General features: G+C 53.6%; 6 protein-coding genes across 6 annotated transcripts; 1 reads left to right on the top strand and 5 right to left on the bottom strand.

Moving 5' to 3' along the window:
- Positions 1 to 295: 295 nt before the first annotated feature.
- Positions 296 to 3,181, bottom strand: PODANS_3_10600 (uncharacterized protein; the record flags this gene model as incomplete). The annotated part of the gene is made up of 1 exon (XM_001903534.1): positions 296 to 3,181. The coding sequence occupies one exon, from the start codon at positions 3,179 to 3,181 to the stop codon at positions 296 to 298; it is 2,886 nt and encodes a 961-aa protein (XP_001903569.1).
- Positions 3,182 to 5,246: 2,065 nt separating this feature from the next.
- PODANS_3_10610 (uncharacterized protein) lies at positions 5,247 to 6,407 on the top strand (the record flags this gene model as incomplete). Its single annotated transcript, XM_001903533.1, has 1 exon — positions 5,247 to 6,407. One exon carries the CDS (start codon positions 5,247 to 5,249, stop codon positions 6,405 to 6,407), a length of 1,161 nt encoding a protein of 386 aa, XP_001903568.1.
- A 2,911-nt stretch (positions 6,408 to 9,318) lies between these two features.
- PODANS_3_10620 (uncharacterized protein) lies at positions 9,319 to 10,829 on the bottom strand (the record flags this gene model as incomplete). Its single annotated transcript, XM_001903532.1, has 2 exons — positions 9,319 to 9,937; positions 10,006 to 10,829. The coding sequence occupies 2 exons, from the start codon at positions 10,827 to 10,829 to the stop codon at positions 9,319 to 9,321; spliced, it is 1,443 nt and encodes a 480-aa protein (XP_001903567.1).
- Positions 10,830 to 11,477: 648 nt separating this feature from the next.
- On the bottom strand, positions 11,478 to 11,666 carry PODANS_3_10630 (uncharacterized protein; the record flags this gene model as incomplete). Its single annotated transcript, XM_001903531.1, has 1 exon — positions 11,478 to 11,666. The coding sequence occupies one exon, from the start codon at positions 11,664 to 11,666 to the stop codon at positions 11,478 to 11,480; it is 189 nt and encodes a 62-aa protein (XP_001903566.1).
- A 1,213-nt stretch (positions 11,667 to 12,879) lies between these two features.
- On the bottom strand, positions 12,880 to 14,267 carry PODANS_3_10640 (uncharacterized protein; the record flags this gene model as incomplete). Its single annotated transcript, XM_001903530.1, has 3 exons — positions 12,880 to 13,617; positions 13,682 to 14,011; positions 14,070 to 14,267. The coding sequence occupies 3 exons, from the start codon at positions 14,265 to 14,267 to the stop codon at positions 12,880 to 12,882; spliced, it is 1,266 nt and encodes a 421-aa protein (XP_001903565.1).
- A 695-nt stretch (positions 14,268 to 14,962) lies between these two features.
- PODANS_3_10650 (uncharacterized protein) lies at positions 14,963 to 16,243 on the bottom strand (the record flags this gene model as incomplete). The annotated part of the gene is made up of 1 exon (XM_001903529.1): positions 14,963 to 16,243. The coding sequence occupies one exon, from the start codon at positions 16,241 to 16,243 to the stop codon at positions 14,963 to 14,965; it is 1,281 nt and encodes a 426-aa protein (XP_001903564.1).
- Between the last annotated feature and the right edge of the window lie 985 nt (positions 16,244 to 17,228).

Genomic DNA, 17,228 nt, shown 5'->3' with positions numbered 1-17,228 from the left:
CTAAAGAGACCTTGGCGACAACGGTTGGTTAAGTGGCAAACACAAACGGGGTAGCGCTGATGAGGGATGGCAGGACAAGGAGCTGGTTGACTGTGTGGCCGAAGGCTAGGTAACCAAGATCACACGCTTCGGCGGGGATCGGGGTGGCCAAGTCAAGTACCAAGATGAAAATAAAAGGCCAGGTCCGTCAACGCATGATGTGGATGCTGGAGAAACCCAAGAAGAGGTAACATGGCGATGGATATGATGGTAGAGTGGTTGGCCATGTGTCACACTGAACAAGCGACGGCGCTCTTTAGTCCTCTTCGGAATCGACTTCGTCCTCACTGTCGGCATTGACCGCCGTGGGAGGCTCGGCTGAGGCCCTGCCTGTTCCCTCAATCGACTCCATTGGCTCCTGACTGCCGGATTGGTTGCGGTTAGCTTGTGCTCTCAATTCGTTGAGCTGCTGAATGCGGCGCTCCTGCTCCGACTTGCTCATGGGCTTGTTCTTCTTGGACTTGGACGCCGCCGACGCAGCGCCCGACTTGGACTTGGCATTGCTGTTGGAGTGGTGATGGTCCGCCGCCTGGCCCCAAGTCTTGTCCACTACCTTCTTCTCCCTCTCGACCTTCAAGTGCGGGTGGGCCCTGATTATTATTTCGTAGAGCCTGACCAGGGCCTCCTCGGAGACTTGCTCAATATCAAGTTCCAATTCACCCGACTCATTCTCTCCCTGTCCCGTGTCCCTCTTGATTAGCTCGATGGCCCGCTCCAAGGGCACACCGTCCAGCTCGCTCAGATGCTCGGTGATAACAGCCTTCTCAGCCTCACTGATCTTCTTCTTGGGGGGCGGTCTCTTGGGGCCCTTCTTAACAGCTCCCGCGGCATGATGGCCACCCCCGCCCGCTCCTCCTGCGGCAACGGCCTTCTTGGTGACGCCGCCAAGGTGCTGGTGCGTCTTCTTGGACTTGGCAGGCTTGTTTGGCTTTGCCGGTTTGACGGCGGCAGTCAGCTCCTTGAGGTTGTTCCTCTCTCGGATCAGTTGCTTCTGCAAAGTGCTGATGATGGAGTGAGAAATGTCAACATCCTCTTCGCTTGCCGATCCAGTGTTGATCATCTCGGACAGCTTCTTTTGCTCGTCATCGAGTCGCTTCTGGATGCTGGTGATCTTGGTTTGGGCCTTAGTGATCTCCTCGGATTGCTCTGGCTCCGGTTCCGTGTCCGAGGGCTCGTCGTCGGACTCGTCTTTGATCCGTGGGCTGGCTGTGTTGATTACCTCGGGAGGGGCGTTGCGGGCGAGCCACTCATCCTTTCGGTTCATCTCGGCGCGAAAGAGACTCTGCAGCTTGTAGCCGGCAATGGTGACGGGATGGTCGTCTCCATTGAAGGCCTTGGCGTTCTTAACGATCAGGTCAAAGTCTCGTTCAACATCCTTGGCCGAAGCGTACTCGCCAGAATGCAGCTTGCTGGCCATGGTGGAAAGGTCCATGGGCTTCTTGACCACCTTGTAATATGTGGGGATTTGCAGAGCGACGACGTCGACGGGTTGAAGGAAGGCGCCGTTGCAATCGTAATACTTGGTCTTCCTCAGCTCGGTGAGAACTTCATCGCAGAACCGAAGCTCGGGGGGGAGCTTCTTCTTGCGCTTGTCGGTAAAGACATCTCTTGGCTGAGGTGGCTTGACGGGGCGCTTGGCGCGGCTGTCAACCTTGGTCGAGTCGCGCCGAATGAGCGGCATACCGTTGTTGCCGGGAGGGATGGCAAAAGCAGGGTTCTCGACAGCGGGCTTGGGGGCTGGGGCCGCCGGTTTTGGGGGACGGGGCGTGGCGGTGGAAGACTGGTGGACGGCAGAGCGGGGTTCGGCATGGCGGATATTGTGATGCTTGATGCTGTCCTTCTTGTCGGGGCGGGCAGGTTCAGTGGCAGGGACCTTGGAGAGACGGTCGAGAATAGCAGAACGGCAGCCCTTGGCTTGCACAGTCACTTCGTGAGCTTCGCCGTTGAAGCTGACGGCGTTTTCCACCAACAGATTCAAGTCCCGTTTGAACTCGCCAAGATTCTTGTAGCTCTGCCCGTCCCCACGCAAGCGTCTCTCCATGGCCGAAATATCAATAGGATTGGCAATCCGTGCCGAGTAATCAGGCCAGAGCATGGGCCACAGATGCTGAACCGATTGCCGAAAGTTGCCGCCCACCTTGGTTTTTTTGACACCTGCAAGAACTTGACGAATTTGCCGGTTCTGCCAATCTGTGATGGGATTGTCGTTGAGGGAATCGTCATTGAGATACTTGAGTCTTCCGTTCGCAGCCTGCGCAGGTGTGGCCCGGGGAGCTGACTGGCGGTCGACATCCATGCGATCTTGGGGGTTGACATTGTTCTTGGCCTCGATGGAATGGTCAACCTTGGTGCGCTTGGCAACTGGTTCATCCTCACTGTCGATATCCCGTTCACGCGACACCTTGGCAGACGCAGCCAGGTCAGACATGCTGGTATCGGCCGTCGCGCTTGGAAGAGGAGATGCCTTGGAGGGCGACGCTGGAGCTGGATCCTTCTCGATGCTCGGCTTCACGTCCGGGACAGTTGCGAAAACAGGCGTCTCTTGAGTGCTCTCGGCGGTCACCTGCGCATCTGCCATCACCACATCTTCCTCCTTATCGGTAGCTGGGGGGGTAGGGGCCGTCTTGGTCATGGGAGATACCGAAGTGGACATGGCTTTGGTCGGAGCCTCGTTCTTTGCGTCAGATGTGATCAGGGCGTCAGGCGTGGGCGGCTTGGCTGGCTGGTCTTCTTTCGATGGAGCCGCAGCTTGTGTGTCGGGAGCGACTTCGGCTGGAAGCTCGATTTGTGTCTCGGCTTGCTTCACCTCGGCAGCCGGACTTGGTGGTGCATCCGGCATTTCTGTGTCGGGTGGAGTCGCGACGTCCATCTTTACGGGCTCGGCGTCCTTGGGCGCCTCCTGTGCATCTGTGGGAACGTCTGGGATTGGTTTGTCACTGGCATCGGCCGACTCGCTTTTCAGTGCACTGTTTGTTGAGAAAGCTTCTTGGTTGTGGCTTTGTTTGGAGTCGGTCTCGTCCTTTTCGGTGTGGTTTGGGGCTTCGGGGGAAGTGTGGCTAGAAGCAAAGCTGTCAGCTTCCAGTCTGACATGCAAACCTTGATGCGACTCCGAAGGAAGGAGCCAATGCCGCCACATACCCATTCACTTCGGCGCCTCCATTGCGCGCATCCTTCTCGAGCTCCAGCGAGCTGGCGACAGGCTTTTCGCCAACAACCGCGCCTTCTGATTGCTGAGTGGCCATAACTGCCATTCGGGATTTGGGGATTTCTGGATTCAGGAACGACGCGACATGAAATCGGCTAGGTCAAGGAGTCGTTGAATTAGCAACGCATGGCCGAGTCAAAGTGTATCGAAGCGGCGCGTCGGGGGACAAGTCGAGAGACAAGTCGTTGATGAAATAAATGGGATGGTTTATTGTATTGGAGCTGATAGGTTGTCCAAATTGCGGCGGCGAGATGTCGACGACGACGTGGATGGTGGAAGACACACGATTGGGCGCGCGGCGGGGAGTGGGCAAGGTGGATGGGGACGTGCACACGCGTTGGATCGCGAACCCCAAAAGATAAAAAGCGAAGGAGAAAATTGGCAACCACTCACAGTCTGGCGAAAAAAGTCGGCCGGGGTAAAGGCTGAGAATTATAGGCTTGGGGTTGCTAGCCTTGCCAGAGAGCGTTGCTCGGAGGTGGAAAAACTCGAGCCGGGGAGGGTGGCCTTTTGATGGTCGGTGGCTGGGGATGCTTTGGCGGGCGCTGGTTGGTCAGTTTGGGGGGGGGTTCGGCGTGGTTTTGTACCGCGACCTTTTTTTTTCGAAATTTCTGGGTGAAAACACATGTCAGTCCCGGTCGGCAGCTCGGGGCTATTTATCACAGCTGCCTAGCTCAGCACGAAGGGAGGGGATCCGCCTCTGACTGGCTTGATTGGTCTTATCGATGCGGCTCGCCTGTTTCTGATTGGCCACATCCGAGCTATAGTGGGCCGTGCGCACACGAGACCGGGGGCACAAAGTGTCTTCTGTGCGAACCCAGCTCTTGAATTTTCTCCTGCCACCAACCCCTCGACGAGGCCACCGCAATGCCAACATCAATACTTCAGCAGCAAATGCAAACATTATTATCCCTATTCATCACGTTCTGGTAGAATATCCATACAGTTATGCCCAAGGAGGGCAAAATGCGATAACAATACGTAGCAGAACCGAACGAGACACGCCGGATGCGACGGGCAACATACACAAAGGAGTGGAAAGGGGGGATACCTACACATACACCAGACTATAGGCCCAGCAACTGCCAATCCGACCTTTTCGGCTCCGTCACCAGGATGGACCAACACCACGGCAATATCTCGTTATCTCAACAGCTCTCGATGGATGGAATCTTGATTCCTCGTACCTACCATCCTGGCGATGGCAAAAAGAAGATGGCAACTGCGACCAGAGGCGACAGGCTGAAACAGCTGCGGTGCTGGGTCGCAAATGGCGCTAAGTGAACAGGGATACGCGATAATGACGCGAATGCAGTGACCCAGCAAAACAGGTCACCAACATAATTTCTGAAGGTGAAATAAATGACTGGACGCGTTCCAGGCATGATCTGATGGTTTGTGTGTTGCTGGTGAGGTTTTGATGCATCCTTTGATGGAATGTCGAAAAGATGAATTCGGGATTTGGGTTGGGCATTCTATCGTCCGTGCCGCCACGCTCGCCCAACTCTCTTTCAATTGAGTGACTCCAAACCCTTCGTCGCGTTGATGAGCTTGATCATAGGTACACAGTAGAATATCCGTTGCTCTCTTTTGTTTGCCCACCAGGCAGCAGTGACGCCCTCGTAAAGTAGACTGGCAGAACTCGGTGCCCAACTGACACCGTGCCCTTCGGTTGCACCAGCCACAGCTACATCTCTGAAATGCGTGTGGCTGAGTGAAGCTCACCAATCTGCCAAGTACACACGGACCATCTAAGCTGCACCAGAACCCCACATTCAATGCTGGGCGTGCCAAGCGGAGATCCGCAAAAAAGTTTTGGTTACAGTTTGGATTTTTTGCCTGCGGCTTCAATCACAGCAAACCACCAAAGCAAATAATCCAACCTTTGAGGCCACTCGTCTGGGCCCTTCCATTGAACCAAAAGCCCTCCACTGGTATATTAAGCTGTATCGAGCTCCCATTGGCTGTCTTTCAGTCACCCAAGTACTCCAGATCGCAAGCCATGTCAACCAAGAGAAAAGTCGCGACCATCGCGGCTCCAGTCGTCAGGGCCAGCGCAAAGGCACGCTCCAAGGCCAAAATCGACGAAACCAGAGCCGCCGTGTCCACCGGCTTGTCCAAGCAGCCTGACGAACCCATCGAGCTCCCAAGTGACGACGAGGATGTGAAGGATCAGCAGCAGATCGAGCAAGTGGCCGAGGAGACAACACAAGGAGATGTCGACATGGACATGGGCATGGGCGGCGATGTGGATGATGCTGAGCCTGCTGCTCCGGCTGCTTTTGGCGATATTGTGCGCGGCAACTCGACGGTCGATGTAGTAGCCTCTCTTGCTGCTGACACTGCTGGCCCTTCTTCGCGCTCCGATTTGCACCAGAGGCAAGCCGGCCTCATCAACGCCGCCTCGCTCGGCACCGTTATCAACCAAGCCCTCCGAACCAACGATGCGCAGCTCCTCGAGTTGTGCCTCCAGACTAGCGACCTCAAAATTGTAGAGAACACAATCAATCGCATGGACTCGGCCCTTGCTCTCGAACTCCTTTCCAGGCTTGCCTCCCGCATGCACCGTCGCCCCGGCCGTGCCATGAACCTGATGAGCTGGATGAAGTTCACCATGATTGCCCACGGTGGCGCCCTTGTCACACAGCCAGATTTGACTGCCCGGTTAGCCGAGCTCAGTCGTGTTTTGGAGGAGCGCGCGAGGGGTCTGCCAGCGCTCTTGGCGCTTCGAGGCAAGTTGGAGATGCTGGACGCTCAGCTGAAGTTTAGGAAATCTGCCAAGCTGGCCGGCGGCAACCGCGATCGTCTCGAAGGAAAGGATGAGCTGAGCGAGTCAGAGGACGAGGATCAAGATGAGGCCCAAGTGGTCTACGTAGAGGGCCAGGAAAGCACCAAGGCGCTCACAAACGGTGGTCCGAGAGCGGGGCCTGCTGATGACGAGGACGACTTCCCCATCAATCACAGTGCTCTGCCGGATTCTGATGAGGACGATGATGAGGAAGAGGACGAGGACGAAGACGAGGAGGATCTGGCGGCCATCGAGTCTCTTGACGAAGACGAGGTTGACCACGATGACGTTGATGAGGAGGAGGAGGATGACAGCGAGGGTGAGGATGCTGGGCCGCCAGCCAAAGTCCAGAGAACATTGAGGAGCAGAAAATAGAGTGGTCGGTTAGAGTGGTAGCATATCCTCCAGGCGTTAGTTTACATGTTAATACAGATACCTAAAGTCCATGTAACGAAACGTCTTTGCTTTTTATGCTACTAGATGTGGCCTCTGCGTATTTTATCAGCCTCCGTCTTGGTTATCATTATCATTACCGCTTCGATCCTCATCATCACTCGACCATGTAGTTCCCCAGGTCTTTCCCTTGCATCATTATTCGCTGCCAGACCCCTATCTTCGACTCCCCCCAGGTGTGCCAGTACCCCCATTGCTGCCACGACTGCTGACCTCCCAATAAGATCCCAGCCCTGGTCCAATCTTTCCTTGTTCTAGCCCTGGCGCATCCTCCGATGTAGAGTAAACGGACCCTCGAGATGATGCCGACGAGGCAAATGGATACACATACACCCGCTTCCAGTCCCAGTCCAAGCTTTCCACCACGCTCTTGGCCTCTCGCCTGTTGTCCCGTCTGTCTTGCTGGTAGCCGAACCCCAATGACTCCATCTCTAGCCTCTCTCGCACAACGTCAAGAGCACTGGGGCTCAGAGGTATTCCCTGTTGTTCTTGGCCGGTTCTTTTGGAGTTAGAAAAGGGGAAGGAAAGCGGTGTTCGGGCGCGTTTGGGTGTTTGGAGCGTGGCTTGGCTTGTTGGGCTGCTGATGAGGTGTTGATTGCTGGGGCGTGTGGTTAACCCAGAATGGGCATTAATACCGAGTGGCGACTGTTTTTTTCTGTTCCTGAGGCAGAAAAGATACACGGCGAGACTGAGCAGGAGGAAGAAGAGAAGGGCAGAGCCTGTTATGATACCAGCTTGGGCCCCGGTGCTGAGAGTTGGGCTGCTGCTTGATAGCGATTCGGAGGGATTTGCCGCTGCTACCGAGGTAGATAGAGGTGTTTTTTCTACGTTTAAAGATCGTGTATCTTCATATCCTGACTGTGTCGTGGACTGTGTCGATGGTTGTTAGTTGAAAGGCAACACAAACGCCGACCCACTTACCCCTGAAGGCTTGGCGATTGCCCCTGAGGTTATCAATGGAGGAGGATCATAACGAACATGTCTGGTATTTGAAGCATCTTGTGCAAGCCCCGGGCATAGGTGAAGAAGCCATAAAATAGCTAGTTGTGATATTCGGCCCATCGTTGTCCCTTTTTGGGAGAGCTGACTTTTAGTTCGTGGTGATTCTGATGTTTAGATGACTCGGCAGTAACATTGAGGAGAGCTTTGAAAAGGGTAGCATCACTGATTTTGTCCAGAGGGAAAATCCAAGACCACAATATCTGAAAAGGATGGGGACTCATTCTTCAATAGCCCTCCACCGCCACCTCCACCTCCTGAAATGGGCGCTCAAGGACGCATTTCTCCTGCAATTACCGTGGGACATTTTATTTCTAGACGTGCATTGTCACTGACTGGTTCGAGCTCACGGCTTTTCCAGCACGACTTGGCACCCCCACGGCAATTGACTGCCTTTGTGTGGCCCCTGAGAGAAGAAATGTCAAAATAGTGGCGCAATCCGACACACCAATCACCGTGAGGCATCCAAGCTCGAGAAGGCTGCTGGGCCAAGTTGAGACACTGCAGCACAGCCAGCGCCAAAGTCTGCAGCTCGGGAATTACACAGTCTCAAACGCTCGGTGCGACAGTTCTCACGGCTGACTTTCTGGTATCACTCTATCCAACCAATGATCTACCTATCATCACGGCGGCCAATTCTTTAAGCCACTCATATCCATACCAAACGGGCTAGGTAAATGACACTAGAAAGAACCTGAAAGTCAAAAAAGCAACACATTAGCCCAAGCCCTTTCAAAGGCAGCCAACAGGCTCAAAAGATACCTAGGCCAAAGGCCCTATGGGATAACTATGAGACCATTCTCTGTTTGAGAAGGTCTAAATCCACAGCGCTACACGTTTTACTTCAGACGGCGGGCAAACATAGTAACTGGCATGGCAGGCCATCCAACCACCTTTCGCTAACAGGATGACCAAAGAACGTCAAACTCCACCATTGGACCCTCCACCCATGACTGTTTGTAGGTGGCCTCACTCCCTTCTCCCAAGTAACCATCATCTACTGCTAGCTTGGCCCACAAATCTACCTCAATCACAGGCTGAGAATATGCACCCGGACAGCTCGCCACCCCCAACTCCCCATCATCCTTCTCCATAGGCTTCAGATGCACAGAAAGCGCAAATGTACCATTGTACCCGCTTGCTCTCTGTCCATACACATTCTTAATCACCCTTCCATCAGTCTGCATCTTCCTGACTTGCTCGTCAAGATACGCAACTTCTACCCCGATCTCCTTCAGCACTGTGCCCTTTTCTAGTGTAAGGTGTCCAGAGACGAATGTGTGGAACACTGAGAATGCAAACCCGTGCGGCATGTACTCAAAGGGAAGCCGTGCCCGGCATGATGTGTATCCAGTTGAGGAGTTTTGTCCTTCAAGATAGGCCCTGAAATTAGGAAAGAAAAGCGCCTGGCCAGAGAGTACAGTACGGCATGTTGATGGTGTGGAGGGGGTGGATGAGAGGTCTAGCCAGTCAAGGATGTTGGGAGACGGCTGGGCAAAAGTAAGAGGTATTGCAGCTGCCAGAATTATTAACAAAGGGCGTATGTATTTCATTGTGGCTCTCATTAAGAGTTCTAGGCATGTGAGGAATTCAAATGTAGGATTTCTTGCAAGGTTGGCCTGTTTCTTCTGAATTTGGGATGTTCTGATGAGTGCCTGTATGCATCGGAGCAATCCTGGTAGGGATTACAACATGAAGGCTGGACAGGCTAAATCGAGAAGAATCAAACGGGCCGGATTTGCGGCGTATTCGATCACTTGATCATTCTCCAGTGTGGCAATAGCCGAGATTTCTGCCAAAAGCTTTCGAGGGACACGATTTGGGCGCCTTATGCCTAGAGATGATATTTAAAGTCCAACTCCCAGTCACCAGTCTTTACCCTTCTCTTGTCTTGCACTTTGCCACTGGCAATCTGCTCCTTGAGCAAGTTGCAACGTCTAATGTACAACCAATGAATGAGGATTAGTAGTTGAGCCAGGCCCAGAGCGCTGACCGAAAAGATGTTGCCCAAGAGATACGGTGAAGTCCGGTAAATTTGGCCTGCCACGATGCCAGCTGTGTTGCCGATGGTCTGTTGGAATCCAATCGAAGCTGCCCGGCGATAATGGGGTGCGACGTTTACATTGAGCCACGTGAGATTGAGTCCAGGACCACTGTACACTGCAATTGCGCACAGAAACGTGCCAAAGAATTTGACGGCGTTACTTGTCGGGCAGATGATGAGAATGTAACCGACGATGCCAAAGACGTTGGCAAAGGCAATGAACGGGCCTCGGATGCACAGATGGTCGGAAACAAATGCCAGGGTCAAAAAGCACGCTCCTCCGAGAATGTAAACGGGGATAGTGAGGTATTGAGCTTCGATGCTGCTATGGCCCATACTGGTGATGATGGAAGGGAGAAACGTGCTAAAACCGTACAAAAGTATGTCCTGGCAGAATTGAATGGCTCCGCTTTCGCCAAGTTAGAACTGTGTTCAGGACATGAATAGGGTTGGTAAGGGATAGAAAAGGGGCTTTACCTGATCCACAATTTGAAATCCTTCAAAGCTATTCTGATCTCTTCCCAACTGAACTCCTCACTGCCCATATACTGTGCCCTCTGCTTTGCTCGTATCTGCATCATTTCCCTTTCTCTCTCGTTCAAGAAGTAGGCGTTGGTGGGATCGTTTGGCAAGCCAAACCAAATCAACAAGCCTATGAGGATGCTGAAGATGCCTTCTATGATGTAAACCCATCTCCAACCAGCATATCCACCTATGCCGTCCATTTTCAGGATCACGTATGCCAACAAACCCCCAAACGCACCCGACAATGCCGCACAAACAAACAAATACGAGACCCTGCGAGCTTGTTCTTCTCGTTTGTAGACCATGGTCAGGTACAGATTTAAGCCGGGGAAGAGGCCGCCTTCACATGCTCCTAGTATTAACCTTGCAGCATACAGCCCCCCGATATTTGTGATGAAACCAGAGAAAATAGTAGTCAAGCTCCAGACCACGCAGAGGCCTGTCAACACAACTCTCGGAGTGAGTTTCTTGAGTAGGATAGCCCAGGGTGATTCGAATGCGACATATGTTGCGTAAAAGATGGACACTGCGGTCGAAAACTCGACATCAGATGCGCCGATATCCTCCGGCATCCCCGCCACTTTGACATTGCCGATATTGGTGCGGTCAAGGAAGCAAGAAAGATAGACCAGCATGATGATTGGAATGAAAACGGCATCTAGCTTCAAGAGAAGCCGCTTTTCTTCGTGGCGGTCGAGGGTGGGGATGGCTTCTGATACATAATTGCCGGTGTCGGATAGAGTTGGAGATGCTGGCTTCTCCCCGTCAGAGCCCATGCTGCTTGCATTTCATGTCAAATTCGTCGTGGAGTTTTTGCCTTGGGAAAGCTTAGCTTCGAAAGCTGGGACGAGATTAGACAAATAGCACAGTCCAAAGCTTACAAGGTAGGTAGGCAAGGTTGTTTTTCCCCTTTTTTTTTATTTAAAAAAAAAAGGGTTCGACGGCGTGGCAAGGTGCATGTGATGATATCATCTACAGGTGGTGCCGATCCTACCTCATCTTACACCTCGGCGTGATACAACGAGGCTCTGCGGTTCCAAAAACACGCACAGCAGGCCATGATTGGCAGGTGGGACAAGATAATGTCGTTCCATAGTACCACTATTGAAACCGAGCGAATATGACCAACAGTGCGATAAACGAAAAAAACATCGGTAGGCAAGCAGAAGTGTATTTATTCTTCTTCGAGACTTTGTTCCAATGAAGCGAACCCATGTGCAATCCCGCGCAACCCGTAACTCCGAACAATTCTTGGACCTTTGCAAAATCAGAGTTGAGTCTGAGCTTGGTCCAGCAAGACAGCCTAGGAAAAACGGCCATCATCCCATTTGCTACAGAATTCCGTGCTGTAGCTTGTTTGATGTTCGGTCTGGAAGAAAATCAGTACAGGTCCATTTAATAGGTAACTGATGGTCGAACCCACTTCAGGCGGTACTGCACGTACAACCTTGTCTCTTTGCAGGGTCAAAGCTTGGGTAGGGGACACAGAGCCATCCTCGAGCGCACACTCTGTGACTCGCACCGCAGTCGTTAACTGAACATGGCCCGGTGTATTGGGCAACCGAGGCAGCAGCAAAGAAAGAGAAGAATAGAATTGGCGCCGAGAGCTTCATTGTACGCGATGTGGATATCCGCAGGGGATGAATGGTCAACCGGGCTGAGAACAACCACTCAACACAGAGGCAACGGGCTCTCACATCTTTATAGGCGAGTATGAGCAAACAAATCCGACTCTTCCGAGTCTGTGTCCCGTCGGTCAGATTGAAATGGGTGCACCACCCACGCGGCCCCTCGCCGCTTTAAGCAGGATCAACACTTGGCTCGTGGCTAGCTTGTGTAGCCGAATCGGCCATGTGCAGCCGGCAAACGTTAAGGGGGATCCAGTGGTAACAAACTCAGATCTTTTTGTGTCAGGTTCAGGTTCTCTGAGCTGAAGCTATCAACATTTTATATTGATGTTATTTGGAACTAGGCACCATGATTTCACCCACCTAACGTCGGATAGTTGTCCGATGTCCGGTTGCGAGAGACAACTGTGCCTTTCGCATTCTTTGGAACCTTCCACAAACTCCCAATGTAGGTCAGTCTGTCATCCATCCTTCCCGAAGTAATCGGATCATGCGTTCGAATGCTTGGATTTTCCGTCAGCTCTGGCCCAACAGATAATGATCCTAATAATTGTACAACCCGTTACAGAGTAGGCTCAGCTCAACTTTCATGCAAGTGAAGAAAGCCATTAGCTGTACCTACCTACCTAGTCTAGGTGAATCAAAAGGGGGCGGCCTCAAAAGATGTGTAGAAACCAGAATAAAATGCAAGCAACCCTCTGTATTCGTGTCCTGGGTTGAGACCTGGCCTGTGATAAAAAGATAGACAAATTGACGTGGGCATCATGTGGAAAGGTGATCTGGTTTCGTATGTAGTCGTACAACTTTCAGATATTCGTTTTCCGTCACTACCTACCTCTCTTTCGAAGGTGGACACTCATAACATGGAAAAACCATCACAAGACCCGGCCATTCTTAAAGCGGCAACTGATGCACAAGACCCACGATCAGCGTCTCGCGGTCCCGTTCAGATCCTCCCTGCATCCCACGGCTGAAGAAGATCTCAACAGGAGTGGGCGAAGCTTCACGACACCGGCTTTTTCCGCCTTGGCCCTTATACTCCCTACATTGCCAAGTCGGCACTGATGCTTATCTCCACACAATCACCCCAAGTCAATCAAGTGCGCAATCAAGCTTTTGATTTTCCCTGACAACCTTCTATTATACATGCATGTGGGATGCTAACCGATATCAAGATGTTGGGGGTGCTGCTCCCTCTCTATCTGCCACCCTTCTTCTTGTTGAGCTTGTTCATAGCCTTGGCATGACCATACACCAGCTCCTTGGCCTCGGGGTCCTCCAAGTAAATGGTGAAGCCGTCATTGTGGTTGCGCCCATATGAGTAACCACCGTACCCAAACTGCCAGTACATGGTTCCCGCCAGCTTCTCCTCCACCTCGATCTTTTGCCAGCTGCCAATTACCTCCAGACGGGTAGAGTTGTGTGTCTTTCCGAGGTACTCGAGTCTGGCCTCGGGCGTCATCCAGCCGTACTCCTCGTGGACAACAGGCTTCTTGGCCTTGCGACCAGCCGCGGCGTGGTCCCGGATCCACTGCTGTGTCCATTCCACAGTCTTTGACCACCAGTCCGGGTACGAATGGAACACACCAAAGTCAATTGTGTCGATGGCAATCTCGTGGTCAAAGTCACCGCCGTTCCCGCCAGCGTAGGCCCAGTCATCAGAACCCTGGGGCAGGTTGAATTCACCCTCTCCGCCCCAAGTGACGAGATGGTGGGGATCGAGCGACTTGATGTAGGCGCTCATCTCCTTGACCCAAGCGCCCATGACGGCCGGGTTGCAGTTCGGGCTACGAGGAAGGTTGCGAGTGCCGTCAGCACCGCAACGAGGCTCGTTGGCGAGCTCCCAGCCAAAGATGGTGGGGGAGTCCTTGTAGCGAAGGACCATCTCCCTGACGTAGCGCTTGTAGGCGTTCTTGATCTTGGGAACTGTGTAGAACTGTTCACTGTCAGTTATCCCACCACCATGTGAGAAGAAGGGCAGCTCTGAGTAAGGTACATACGTCATCGTGATACTTTCCACCCAGGTTGACGGTGTAGACGTCCATGCCTCCGTAATCCGCCCAGTTGTTTGTCAGGGCAACCAACAGCTTGGTTCCGACCTTGTCAGCGGCCTTGACAACCTTGTCGAAGCCGGCCACGTTGATGGTGGAGGTGCCGTTGGGGTGGAACCACTGGAAGACCACCTCGGAAGGACCAGCGCCTTCACCACCATACTGTGGAAGACCACCCGGGATATATGTGCTGTTCTTGTCGTTGAATCCCCAGGTGCGGAAGACGGTGAGACCTGCCTTCTTGGCGGCGGTCAACCCCTTTTCGACATCGGATTGGTCCTGATTGTTGTTAGCATATATTAATTGATCGTGACTGGAATGGATGGTGATGACATACGCCACTAAAGGGGAAGTAGTACGCATTGCTACCGGCAAAGTAAAAGTCCTTGCCGTCGAGCTTGAACTTTCCGTCTTGCACGGTGACAAAACCCTTGGGGGTCTTGCCCTTGTGAGGACCCTTTCCACCTGGGCCGCTGGGGGCGGCGGCAGCGGTAAGGGCCAGTAAGCTGAGGACGAAGGACTTGGCGAGGACCATGATGGTGACTGGAAGACTGTGATGAAGCAGCTTGCCCCTTCCAGAGGCCGAACCAAAAGCAAAAGGCCATGATGGTATTTATCTTTGTTTAGTTCCAGCACATAGCTGATTGCCATATTCACGATGCGGAAGTCGATGAGCCGCCCTTCAGGGGTTTCGTGTGCTTGGCGAGTCTTGGCAACGCCGTTTCCTGCACTCTTGTCCGGCCCGAGAGGTCGGGGTGATGGACGGGTGGATTTTCCCGGGACGGTTTCCGGGTTTATCAGTGCCATAGAAGCTCGACGAGACCACGCCTGGATGCTGTTCGCCAATCGCCACCGGGAACACGCAGGGTCGGAAAGCAATGGGCCGCCCTCCCATTTTGAGAGCTTCCTTCCGACGGTCTGGATCCATATTCAGCCTTGGGGTGATGAAATGGAGACGGGGATGCGATCAACATCAGAGCATGTGCACATGGCGGAGATCGAAATGTAACGTCGGGTTGCCACTCCATGATTCCCTATCTCCATCGCGAACCTTGCATAAAAATGATGAACATGAAGAGAAGAGAACAAATATGTACAGTATAAAGTGTTGAAGACAGATAGAAGATGCAATGCCCGATGTAATGTGACCTCCTTCGTGACCCCTTTTATTCCCCCATGCAATCCGAACGCCCGATGCCGCCCGACTTTTATTCAACCATCAATCACAATTTAGCGCCAGGTGGAATCGACAGCCACGCTCTGGCCCTGGCAGGCAGCAGGAACGGTGTAGGACCTGTTGGGATCGCTCTCCCAGGTTACAGCGCCGTTGCTGTCCACCCTGATGAACTTGTAGGTGAAGGAAGTGCCAGGAGCCAGGTTGAGGGTGGTAGACCAGAGGGGGTTGGAGTTGGTGTAACCGGCAGCAGAGAGGGGCACAGCGTTGGCCGGGTTCCAACTGCCGAGCGCGGCGATGGAGCCAACAACCTTGATGTTCTGGCCATAGGCAGTGGTGGCCTTCTCGTTGAAGACGACAGGCACCGACGGGGCGGCAGCACACGAGGCACCGGGGGTGACGACAGTCGAGAAGGTGGTCGAAGCAGGCGGGTCGACGGTGCCGCTGCCCTCGCCGATGGCAATATCTGCGCAGGACAGGTAGATCTGACCGGTCTGGAACGAGTTCCACTTGAAGCTCAGGAGGGTGTGACCGACGTTGATGTTGGGAAGCTTGATCTTCTTGGTGACGGGGAAACCTCCAGCAATCGAGGTGTAGCAAGACCCGCGGGGAGCATCGTCAACGCCCTGGCAGGCGCGACGGTCACCGGCATTGAAAGCATTGCAGGTGAACCAGTCGTTGCGCCAACACGGCTGACCGGGGGAGCAGTCAGGGCTGAAGCCGCAGTTCTGGCCCGAGACGTCGGTGCAGGGAAGGGTGCCCCTCTCGAAACAGTCCTCGGCGGCCTGCTTCTCCTCGTCGGTGGGGAGATAGCCAGGTGTGAGGAACTTCTTGACGAGCGCGTGATCCTGGCAGATACGGTAGGCGAACATGCCACCGTGGTCACCATTGTTGTCGACGCACCACTGGACGTCGATGGTCTGGCCAGGAGAGTAGCGGGCGACGGGAGAGTTGCCCCACAGCCCAGCGCGAGGCTGGTTGTAGTCGATGCTCACGCGGGCGTTGTAACCACAGGGTCCACTGCGGCCAACAGGAGCAACGTCAAGATCGGGCCAGGCCGAGACAGGCTCGAGAATGGAGCACTCGGGGCAGGAGTCAAGGCCAGCCTGTTGGGCCCATGTGTCAGTACTGAGGTTCCAGAGAACTCGCAGCTTGCAGCTCTTACCTCGGAGCCAAGACGTGTCCGACTGGACGGGATGGTCAGGTAACCATGGCCGTGAACCAGAGTGGCCACCGTGAGGACGGAAAAGGTCGATGACAGCTTCATTTTGGCTAGTCGTTACTGAATGGGCTCTTCGGAGGCGATGAGGCTGGCTGGTGGTGTTTTGGAGCATCATGGCAGCGAGGGTCCGGGACCTAAATAGGTAGATTTTTGCTTCATGGCGACGACCACGGCGACCTACCAAGCCTTCATTTTTGGAGGTGACATTTGTCGGCGTCTTGCTCGGCCCTTCAAAAAAAAACTATGCTGCCGAGGTAGGCCACCACCTGGCTCGCGAAAGCCTTGCGATGTCGCGTTTCAGTGCGTCTTCCAGGGCGAAATTCCCCAAGATCGTCAACGTCTTTTCACCGTTACACCAGATCACTCCCGTGGGCGCCACAATCCGGGGCCCCGCGACCACAACAAACCCCGTCTGTGGAGAAGGGCACTTGGCACGGCGCACCTCGGTTAGTAGTGCCGGGCCATTGCACTGCAGTCTGCGGCCGGAGTTGCTGATCTGGGGAGCATGCCCGCAGTCAAACGGACCGAATCTGGCTGGGAATTGTTAACACGTGCAAGCTGCACGTCATGCTAAGGTTGACCATGCACCGTCATGGCACCGACAAAAGGCCGTTGAGCCTCGTTGCCATTGGGCCAAGAAGCGCCCGAGAGGGTCGGTGGTGAAGCAGACTTTGCCTGGTGGTTCTGGTGTCCTTGATCCGGGGCATGGCACGGCGTTGTCTTTCTCTGGTATACCTATACTTACCTAGGCTCGTTAGATAAAAATAGGATTGGGCTTCGGCATGGCAGCCTACACCAACAGTGAGTTTAGTCTGTGTTCCCGCCCAATTTTCACTTGGGGTTATTTCAGTCGGCTCTCCGAAGCAAATGGAAAGGATCACCATGGCTTGAAGAGGTTTGGAGGGTGAAGGGTTTCCGCCAATAGGTCTAGTTGGCAAGTCGACTCGAGCTGGCCACCTAGGTTGGTATCATGAGCTCCTTAGATAAGGTAGGTACCGAACACGTCGCTTGAATTATCTGAAAGGCATAGTTCAATCATCATTATCTCCGTAGTTTGACTATGACGTGGCGCCATGGCTTCATTGAACAGCGAGAACCAC

The sequence above is a fragment of the Podospora anserina genome, chromosome 3, assembly GCF_000226545.1.
Source record: "Podospora anserina S mat+ genomic DNA chromosome 3, supercontig 3".
NCBI classification, from domain to species: domain Eukaryota; kingdom Fungi; phylum Ascomycota; class Sordariomycetes; order Sordariales; family Podosporaceae; genus Podospora; species Podospora anserina.
Note: the sequence above shows the minus strand (reverse complement) of the source record. Positions and strands in the feature narration are given on the sequence as shown.